The 11,322-nt window shown below is 33.2% G+C and overlaps 2 protein-coding genes across 3 annotated transcripts in view; one reads left to right on the plus strand and one right to left on the minus strand.

Moving 5' to 3' along the window:
• The window catches only part of LOC109540311 (BTB/POZ domain-containing protein 6), a 35,054-nt gene extending 24,209 nt beyond the window's left edge, over window positions 1–10,845 (plus strand). For both annotated transcript variants that reach the window (XM_019908648.2, XM_019908647.2), the window contains exons 6-8: window positions 7,992–8,192; window positions 8,258–8,449; window positions 10,491–10,845. In XM_019908648.2, the coding sequence (XP_019764207.1) occupies window positions 7,992–8,192; window positions 8,258–8,449; window positions 10,491–10,721 (624 nt within the window). In that variant the 3' untranslated portion in view covers window positions 10,722–10,845. The remainder of the gene's footprint in view (window positions 1–7,991; window positions 8,193–8,257; window positions 8,450–10,490) is intronic.
• Window positions 1,612–3,997, minus strand: LOC109540312 (protein mono-ADP-ribosyltransferase PARP12). Its single transcript, XM_019908649.2, has 2 exons — window positions 3,236–3,997; window positions 1,612–2,432 (listed from the first exon to the last, which is right to left on the minus strand). The coding sequence occupies exons 1-2, from the start codon at window positions 3,791–3,793 to the stop codon at window positions 2,124–2,126; spliced, it is 867 nt and encodes a 288-aa protein (XP_019764208.1). The 5' UTR covers window positions 3,794–3,997; the 3' UTR covers window positions 1,612–2,123.
• Window positions 10,846–11,322: the final 477 nt, after the last annotated feature.

The raw sequence follows: 11,322 nt of genomic DNA on the forward strand, positions 1-11,322 counted from the left end.
TGTGCACATTTTATGAAGCAATAAAACCCCAATTACTAAATACATACCGCTGAACAGTTTACAGTAGGTATGCACTTTACTTATTATTTTTCCAATAGTACCAATTGCGAGAGACCTGAAAAAAGTTAATGCGTAAATAATAAGATTACTCGGTGCTTGGAAAGAATTATTAGCTCATTATTAACAATTGATTTTGAACTGACTTGTCTAATGTGTGTGGCGGTTAAAATTTTAGAAGCCCTATCAAAACCTAAAAATATTAACATCGTAAATAAAGTTTGTTGTACTTTTGTTGTTCGTCATTAACATCGTAAATAAAGTTGGTAGGGACTGTCTGCTGGAGCTTATTTGAACAATAAAAATATAACCGAAAATAAAAATTGATTTGCAAAATTGCAAATATTGCAATATATGCAATTCATTTGTTATATTTCCGAAATCTTCTGATTTTACCATTAATTAGAAAATCATAGGGAAATCAAATAGTAAAAAACCTTCATAAATCAAAAAAAATATTTTTCTGTTGTTTATTTTTGTTATTTACACTCTTTATACAGTCCCTTTAAAATAATTTAATCTAGGGTTGCCTATTTGCTTCATAGTATAATTTTCAATTAACATAGGCGACAATTAAAAGATATAATCATTTCCACTGGTTTCAATATTTCAAATAGTTTTTCAATGTAATGGTTGTGTCAAACTTCAAGCATGTAATGAAGATATGAAGGTAGATATGAAGGTAGAAAATCAAAAAAGATTTTATTGTCACATTAAATTAATTAAAATAAATATTTACTACGCCTATGGCTAGTTGCCAGGCGAGCGTGTCCTTGGATTAATTCTACTGTCTATAAAACATGCGTCGGTACCTACTTTATTCCTACCACCTGTTTTTCATTGATAAATCGCCGATCGATAGAATTTAATGTTGGACCCAAACAAATCGGGATTTATGAACGACTAGTTTGGTCTATTTATTAATGTCTTTGATTATTACATAAAACATGATTTTAAGGTAAATGTTTTTTTATGTAACCCAATAGAAAAAATTCCAATTTTGTTAAGTCTGGCGAACTAGGTGGCCAAGAAACGGGGCCCCCAATTCTCGATTTAAATAGTGTCTTCTGACATTTAAAGCAAAGTGTGCAGGAGCACCGACATGTAGCCACATATTTAGCATTAAATGAACAGGAATGTTTTGCAATAGTTCAGGTAAATCATAAAAATACATGTGTCCGTGAAAGAAATATGGCCTAAGTATAAAATCACCTCAAACATATACAGTCTACTGTCGCGCAGAATGAGGTTTTCTTCAAATGCACGTCGAACATTCTGAAGCATCCGTGAACATATTTGAAATCATTCTTTCATAATTCGGTACCGTTAATCTTCCAAAAATCTTGGTTCAGTGGTTTATCTTCGTTTTTAAGCCGCCCCGTAAAAAGAAGTCTAATGGACTTAAGACGGTAAAACGTGGGGGATGTTCCATATGTCCCCCCCTCCCAATCTATTGTTCTGGACAAGTCTGCCCCAAATACTGACAATTAGTGCATAATGTGGTGGTGCCCGTCTTGCTGGAATACTAACTGGATTTCTAAATAATGATCATCGTTTTCAATTAACTCTATATTACCTATATAATATCTCATATTATCTACTCTTTGAATATGCAATACTGTATAAAGGTTCTTGATGTAAAATATTCTTGACGTATAAACGGCCTCTTTGAAATGAAACAAGAAAATAAACATGTTTAATAAATAAATAAGTTGACATGCTCATATAGCACCTGCTAAATACAAATTACATAGATTTTCCTCTATTCTAATATTTCAAATGTCAGTACTTAATCATCACATTGATTCAAAACTAATACGGAAAACTTTATTTATGATTTAAATTAGTATTTCATTCAATCATATTTCTCAGTATATTCAATATACAATCGATTTAGTACAACATTCACCATAACCCTTTATATTAAATTATATTTAGTGTTCTAAATTTTCTTACCTATATGTGTGGTACTTTAGACTTTTTACGGCGGTTTAAAATTTATTTTTAGAGCCACATGGAAAACTAAGGGCCTCTGTAACATAGTGACCACTTATAAAACTATATGTCTAATCATAATATACCATTGAACCAGCATGTTTTTGAGGGTGTAGTCCCTGGTAATAAACAATATTCACTGGAAAGAATGTATGATCGTCATATTTGACAATAACCGATTGCGCACGGTTGCTTGAGGTGTAGCCCATATGGTTGGGAATTGTCATAAATTGATGTCCTTCCTCGATCGTATCTTCCACGAGCACATTTGCTATTATCATTACTTTGTCAAATCGTCTTTGATTCGCTTGGGGGTAGTGCGTGGCATAGTAGGAGTTTGTTGCGAATGATATTCCATGGCCAAACTTGTGTGCTTTTATCTGAAACCACAATTGGTTCACTACTGAATATATGACTACTACACATGATTTCAATTTGGTTTTTTGCAATATTCCTAACAAATGTTTGTCTTTTAATGGACTCACGTGTTTAATTACAGATCGATTAGAGTGCTTCGATTTTACAATAATGAACAAATTCTTTATCAAAACGTAATCAAAAACCATTACTTCTATTCTACAACACACTTCAACTTGTAAGAGAATTCCAATAAGCAAAAAAAAATGTAGAAAATTTTCTTTGATGTTTTGATAGCAATACACTATGCTTATCAAAATATACATAAAAAAGATTATGTTAATAAAATGTTATCAAATCTGTAAAAAATAGTTCTGCTTTCGTTTTTTTTGAAATTGTTAGTATTTTACTTTGACTTAAATCTCATGATCTGAAAAATAAGATCAATAAAATTAATTAAGAATTTTGGTAAAAATTTAGTTTCGGTGTATTGTTTCTAAGGTCTACTTTAGATTTTAAACACTTAACAAAAGTTTGAATAGGTATATTCAAATGAAAATAAAGAAATGACGTCAATCTTAAGGAATGCAGGCACTATTATTGTACCCAACTTATTTTTGCTACAATGACAATGTTTAGCAAACATTTTTTGAAATACAAAAAGAACCAACAATTAAGTACACTGTTGAAAAAGGTCAACACAACTAAATTTCTTTTCACGATATAATTATTACCAAAAATTGCGACGTTGTATGTATAAAGAAAATATAATGAAATTGAATGCCTATAGTTAGAAACCCATTAATATAATATATTATGTGCTTACCTTAGATCTGTCGAAGTTGTAGGTGCAAATTTCAGCCAAAAATTCATGTTTTGTTCCATGAAACACGAACCTCTCGGAGCATCCTTTGTCGTAAATTGTAGTATACTTTAGTTTTGCTAATTTGTAATGTAGGGAATTAAAAATATTATACACTGACGTGATTTTCGAAATGGAAAAGAAATGCTTGTTGCTCTTTTTAAATAATGAAGCTTTCGCGATAAATTCCCAAGATGTTTCAGACAGTACGTTTTCCTGGTATGGTTTTACTGGATATTCGTATATAGGTTGTTCGCCCAATACTAAGGCTAATTCACTTAAAACGTTTAGATTGGCTGTAACTTCCGCCTGAATCAGATTTGAGAGGGGGTTTACCTTTTGTTTTAGTGGTTTACAAACAGTTACTTGCGATTTTCTTCTCGCCTCTTCCCATCTCGCCAAATGAATTGCACGACTTCTTTCAAGTCGGAGTTCTGCTTCCCTTTGAATCCTGTATTCTCCTAGTATTCGTGTATTTTGGACTTGTGGATTGTCAACTGGTTTTGATGAGAAAATCCCCATTTTATATCAATATCGCTCTAACTGGCGTTTGAACACACAATTCCGACTACTGATATTAGTCAACTGATCAGTTAATTACCCAACAAGTAAGTAATTGAACGATCCGGATTTCACTAAAATAGCATTTATCTTATCTTCCTGTTGATACAGTACTCACTATCAATGTTTAAACTGAATATTATCCGCATTTGCCGCACCGGGGAAAAACCTATGATAGCTGCTTATAGCTCGCAAGAGAGGCAGGCTTATTTTATTACACTCGAGTTATGACGTCGCAATACCAATTGCAGGTTGCGCGTTCCATCAGCTTTTATTGAAATGTGATTTTTCCTTTTCAACACGTACACACCGGCAACATTAAGGATAATGGGCATAATTCAGCAAAAGTTTGAAATCACTTTTCTCGTGAACGTATCTGATTTTCACGGAATTGCAACTTAGTTTCTGACGAACAAATCTGAATTGGCGTTCATGATAGATGAACCTGTATAACCATTCGAAGATAAAGTGATGATTTTTCATACATTTTTTAGGCACCCTGTGCAGTGAACGACTGATATTTTAACGATGCTGCGATATTGGTGTTTAACATCATTTAGCTCAAAAACATTTCGAATCTCTCAAATTCTATTAGAACAAAAAATACTGATATGTAATGAAACTTGAAGTGGTGGAGTTACTTGGGAAGAAATGGGCCACTGGTCTCACTAGCTTATTTATTTACAGCACGAGCTTATATTGGATTAGATTAGACTATCCTAAGCTGTTTAGACTAATTAGCTATGGAATGTATCGTGAGCGTAAATATATTTTCGATTCTTGATATTCCAGCATATCAAGCATAATATAAGACATTACACAATATTTTTGAATAGACAAAGAGTAGAAGCTCGTACCATAAAGTAGGGTCAATTGCCCAGTGAATGAACAAATTAGACAAGTTTTAGGTTCACACTTTTATCACACTGGAACAATAACAGCACAAGGGTTAAAACTGCAATAAATCTTTAATTGGTTATTTAACTTAGAACTATGAAATAACAAGCTACTAAAAATAGATTTTGTTATTTCCGCGTTTAATTAAGAAGGTGTCCAAAAGCCTAGTGAATGAACCGCTAATGCCAATAAAAGAACAGACAAATTCCAGTTAATGAACAGTATTATATTTTCAGTGTAAACTAGTTATAGGCCACTGCTGGTCCTTAAATAAGTACCTACTATTCAATCAGTTTGTAAACCTCCAAATTTATATCGTAATTTGGCTCAAGTATTTTCTTTAAAACTTGTTTCTTCTTATACCAAATTTAATCATTTGTCTTAGGCCATATCTAATTATTTCTATTTTTTCTCTGCATGACACTAATTTCGTATTATTCGTTCTCTCTATCAATATCTTTTATTACTCCTAGATATTTTTTGTTACCGCAAAGGACTAGAACGTAATCTCCAAGCGTAAAACCTAAAAATGAGTGGATACATTTTTCTAAGTATTTTTTACACAGGTCTTCTATTTGGTGTTGTTGTACCCATTTTTGCTTCAACATTCGCAAGTTGTTCGTCTTTTGAAACCATTGGAATTTCTGTTATTGACTTTCGACTTTCCTTTTTCATTTGCTCCTTTTCTTTTACAGGTGTTCCACGTTTCCTCTTTCTACTTTGTTGCAAAATTGCAAACAAATAGCTCTAAGTTATAATGAGATTTATGTCCACCAATGAACAGGATTACTGGAGATTTAGTGCCCTCTTTAATAAGCCAAGATGTTGGCGATATATTCAAAAAATATTGCACTGGACATCCAACCAGAGTCAGATCGTCCAATTGACCATCCTTCTGGTACATAAAGAGCTAGTTTCTTGGGTATTCGTTGATAAGGGAAAACGATCATCGGAGGAACTACTGTTCCACTTCCTGCATAATAGCAAAGAACAGTAATTGATTATTTTTCATTCCCTGGTACAATTTCATAAAGGTTTCGAAAGTTTTTTCTTGCAGGAGCCAGAACTAGTCCCGATTGCGTTGATATTTTAACCCCTGTCTCATCGGCGTTGAATATGCGTAAAGAATCATTAATCATTTCCAACAAATTCTCGGTTTTTTAAAACTCTAGTAGGTCTTCAAACCATTTCCGAATTACCAGTTCGGTTACTGAAGCTCTACTTTTTGAAATTATTTCGGTATTTTGTTTAGCAACTTCGGTGTTTCTTCGGAGGAACAATTGTAGCCACTTCTCCCCCGGATTATCATCTACAAATTTATTTAATATTAATATGTTTAATTTAATATTTTTTGAACCGCGGATTGAACTTCTTCGGGATGCATGGAAAAACGTAGCTTGGCTTTGGCCAGAATCCAGTTAACAAGTTTTTGTTCCTCTCCGGTAGTTAATGTGGTTGGAGGGATCATTTTTCTGTCGATAGGGACCTTTTTCTTTAATATATATATAAATAATCTTTATTTCCCACAGAAAAAGGCTATCGACCCAATCGGTCTTTCTGTCCTTTTCTTTAATTTATTGTGTAAAGTTGACTTTGGGATTCCATATTGTAAATGTGCTTTATTTAAACTTATTTGTCCAGCATTAGTTAAACTTAACGCAGTGGATAAATCCTTTTCTGTGTATTTAAAGCGTACGTAGTTCGAACTCATCTAGAAATTTATTGCGTTCCAGTGAAAAAACTCGTGAATGAACGGTGTTCGTTTACTGGCTGGTGGGTGACCACATCAGAATTTAGCGAATATAGCTAACTTGTACTACTGTAAGATACTTTTAAGGTTGATTTTGCATGTTTTTAAATTTAAGCAAAAAATCCAGTGAATGAACGCCAACGTTCGTTCATTGGATTGATGATGAAAACGTTAGCCAGTAGCACTTTAGTTAGCAACACCTTAGACTTTATGCAAAATATGGAGATTTGAAGGAAAAAGTATTAAGAATGTTTAAATGCATATCTTAACATGCATAAAATATCAATTTTATACAACTGATGTCAACACTTTTTAAGATAAAATACTTTTAACAGGCAGGCTTTTTCACCAAATGCTAAATAAGAATGGCGTCTTTTACGTCAGGTGTCGACAGTGCTGTCTTCTACTTGTTATGATTATACTATGTTATACTTCTACTTGTTTGTCTGATACAGACAAAAGAAACGTTTTTTTAAACAAGTCAATGAATGAACTGTTTAGGGGACATGCGCATGAAATTTTAGAAAGAAATAACTGTACTCCCAAATAATATATTCTTATTTTTCATTTTAGTGTTGAGCGGTGTTCATTCACTGGGTACTCTTCATTTATTTACATTAAAAACATAAAAAAAATTATATACATTAAAAAACTATAGAAACTTTAAAACGACGTAAAACATTCAAATAACTTTTTCGAACGCGTTTTAAGACACTAATAAGGTATCTATACAGGGTGAATCAGCGAAGCGACACCTCCTCTGAGATCGTACAGAAATGCTGACTGAAGGAAAAGTAGCCACCACACTTATATGACCCCCGAATTATAAAAATTATGAAAAATAAATCAAAATTTAATTTAAGCATTGTTGCCGTATATGTGTATCCAAGCCGGTGGCTCAAAATGAAAAATTATATTATGAACTCGTATTTATTTTGCTCAAAGAATCTGCAGTTAACGGTGTGCACTACTGATTTGCAACTCCCTGTTTGAACATATGACCACAGACGCTTCGTTCCCCACTTCCTTAAATTAAAAGAATAATTGTGTTTTTCAATATAGTTATTGAAGTTATTGAAGTAATTATCTGAACTTTGGAAGGTAGGCTTAGAAGTCTGAATTTGCTGTTGAATTTCAGAAAAAAATTGTCTCCTGTTTTTGTTGCGCATTCGCCATTTTTGTAGTGATGTAATTTTGCAGCTATTAAATCGGTGCGTAAAGCTTGTTGGTGTGTGTAAGATTTGAGGTCAATATACAGAAACTGCTACAGTTGGAACTTGGAACGGAAAACAACATTCAATTTCTGACTTGATACCCTAGTTCATATTTGGACACCCTATATTCGGGAAATGAGATATATGTTTAGATTAACTGTTTCTACTTATTTTTGCTTGTAGTTCTAATGCTTTCGTCATTTTTTCCGATTAAAAAATCGCAGATAAAAAACCTACGAGAATTGCAAACAACATTGATGGTTGGTCACAATTAATAATTGAATGTTTTAATTTTCAGTCCGAAACTGTGCCCATGGATACTTCGCGAACTTCAATGATTCAATTTGCATCTTTAATAGCAGAAACTTTCAAGGATTCTACTAAGAAGATGATCTGCAACCGCATGTTGTTGAGAACGACTGATTGCATGAACACGAGCGTTTTAGATTGTGCTGTAACATTTTCGTGTGATAAAAATGTGTGCGTTTATGGTGTAAAGGTCGGTCTGGATTGAAATTGTTGACATACTGTGAACGAAAACTAATCAATCTCAAAATTCTGCAGGTTCCTGCTCAAATTCCCACAGCAGATGAGAGATACGATCCATTCAGCATGGTGTATGGAGAACTGCTTTATGCTCATTTGCTTGATGCTGAGGGCAGTCGACTTACTTACACCCACTTTACGAGTAGGGTGCAATATCACTCTCTTGTTGAGATATCATTCAATCGACCGATATACATCCAAAAGAATAAGGTAAATATTGTAATGTATATACAGGGTGATTCGAAATTGGCATCATTCCTCTGGAGGTGCTATCTGGGGGTGTTTTGGGAGTACAGGGATAATAGTAAAAAAAATGCATTTTCCCATAACCAAACGGCAAATTCGCTATTGGCGAACATTTTGTGAAAAGAGCTTCAAAATAAGTCACAGTTTGACAAACGCTTGTTAATATTGACAAAAGCTATCTACCTATAACCATCTGTTAATGGCAAAAAACATCATTGCCGCTTGAAAAGTACTTTTTTAATATAAAAATGTTTTGTAATTTGAAGCAGATCGTAATTTTTCTTTTCGAAGGGTTAAGTATTCAAATAGACTTCCAATCAAAGGTGGGACCATTTAAAAATAATACTTATATAATAATAAAGTTAAAATTCGATCTTCAACTGTTAATATCTTCTAGACATTTTCTAAATTTTTCTCTGACTCTCCGAGTGAACCTCTATAACCCCTTAAAAGGAATGACGCCAATTTTGAATCACCCTGTTTAACAACTTGTTCAACGAACATTCTGTGTTTTTAGAACGATAAATTAGGTAACATCATTTTACAACATTGAAGAGGCAGTTTTAACTTTCCTTTATTAATGCAACAATAATTTTTTTAAACTTTCTAGTGGAACGTATTTTTGGCAAAGGTTGAAAAGTAATCTTTCTGTTAATCAATGAATCTTGTTCCCAACTATATTCAATGCGTTTCTGCAAAGAAAGGGCTGCATTGGAGATCACCCTCACATACAGGGTGTCCCGTAAGCACATGATCAAAATGGCCCTGAGACATTTTTTGCCTCAAATGTGACCTAACTTTTCTCAAAACGAAATAGCCGGCTCCTCTGCGATTGAGTCAAAGTTTTTTCAAAAAAATATTCTTTTAGAAATATATGAAGGGAGTAATTTTTGAGTCTTGGTACAAAAACTACTGGCACTTTTTATTTGGTGGCTGGAATCAACCAATTTTTTTCTGAGTTGATCACTATTCTTTTGTGAACATTTTATACTCTTTGTAAAATCTTGCACCATTGTTCAAATAATGATTTCTGTGTCTTTACTATTTAACAATTTCACACATTAACTGCAAACGTCGTAGTAAGCGATAATGTTCTTGTATAATCAATTTATTGTCAAGATTTTTATAAGCGTTTTCGTCCGAATTACGTTCATCAGAAATCTCAGGAAAAGAATAAACGAGATTAGAAAATATGACCTTAACGTAGGAGCAACATCAAGTTTCTTGCTGATATTGCAAAGATATTTTCATCTGAGCGCTTTCCCGATATTATAAAACGTAATTTAAGTTTTGTTCATGTAAAATGTTAATGAATGTCTAGTCAGGACAGAAGACAAAAATGTCAAAGGTGTATTAGTGCATCAACTGAAGAAAATCGGTTGATTCCGGCTTCCAAATAAAAAGTCATCGTAGTTTTTGTACCAAGACACTCAAAAATTTTTCACTTGCCCAGAGCGGATGAACTCGGTTGCGTCATCAAAACATGATTCTTATATAGGAACAAATTTACAGCGAGGTTCATTAAAATCCATAGTACCACTCACCCAATATTTCAAAAAAACATAATTTTTTGAAGAAACTTAACCATCAATAGTGGAGGATCCGGACAGTTTTTCTTAACAAAAGTTAGTGTCATATAATCTTCAATTGAGCAAAAGAATGTGCCGTTTGGATCATGTACTTACGTGACGCCCTGTATCACGGCATATAAAACCATCACTTGCGCGAAAAACAGACAAATCAGGATAGATATTACAATATGTTCACGATACTGCACTTATTGTACATGAAAGAAATACAGAGACTGAATGCACTCAAGCGCCTTAGCCACTAACGAACAAGACAATCAAACGGTTCTATAAATGGAGATTCACACCAAATCTAACAAAAGCATTGAGATTTCGAAAATCTTACAAAAAATAATTCTTCAATTTAATAGTCTCCACTATTTTCAAATATATATATAAATATTTGAGAAAATGTTTGATTTCCGTCATTTTTCTAGATGTATAAAGTAGGAGTGGTGTTGAACAAAACAGGCTGTTATCCAATTGGATCATACCCGTATCAATCAACTTGCAACGGCGTTACGTTCACTTTCACACAAGGTCAAGGTGGAGATTCTGTGCGAGATGGGTTAATTCGGTCAATAATTTTCGCATTTCCACCATCAAGTAATCCCAACGCAAACCCAGAAATTCCTGGTGATCATAATATTCAACCAAGTTTAATGTAATTATTTATTGTAATGTTCCATAATGTGTGTTATTATATTGGTTGACTCTATTTGGCATTCGCCAGAGGTTTCGTGGCGTATTGTTATTTTGTATGCTAATAAAGTCATTGAGGATGTATTTGAAGTTATTGTTTAATTAATGGTTTTACTGAATAATATAACGTGATTTACAGCACGATTTTTTCACATTTTTTGTTTTTTGCAAGGTGTACATTTGCAATATCCATGATAAGAATGCCGAATCTATAGGGCCACCGAAACCGTAAGAGATACGAAGTCGGTTAAATTAAGAAAAAGTTGCGCAATCAAGGGGCCCTATACATGGCATTTATAAAAAACAAGTGTTTTTATTCGAATGAATCTAAAACTGCAATTTTTCGATCAGAAGCGATGATCATAAAGAAGCACTTTTCTTTACTGTTCATTTGTTTTACTTTTACGCACGAACTTTTACGCACATGTGCGCAAAAGTACATGTGACAAATTGAACGTGTCACTGTCATTATATTTTTTAAAGTATTTTCGTTAAAATTTAACCGACATGATTTTTCAATTAATTACGTAGGTTTGTCGACAACTATTGATCATAATTTAAAGTTTA

The sequence above is a fragment of the Dendroctonus ponderosae genome, unplaced genomic scaffold (genome assembly GCF_020466585.1).
Source record: "Dendroctonus ponderosae isolate FM_Combo_2020 unplaced genomic scaffold, Dpon_F_20191213v2 Dpon_F_20191213_3, whole genome shotgun sequence".
NCBI classification, from domain to species: domain Eukaryota; kingdom Metazoa; phylum Arthropoda; class Insecta; order Coleoptera; family Curculionidae; genus Dendroctonus; species Dendroctonus ponderosae.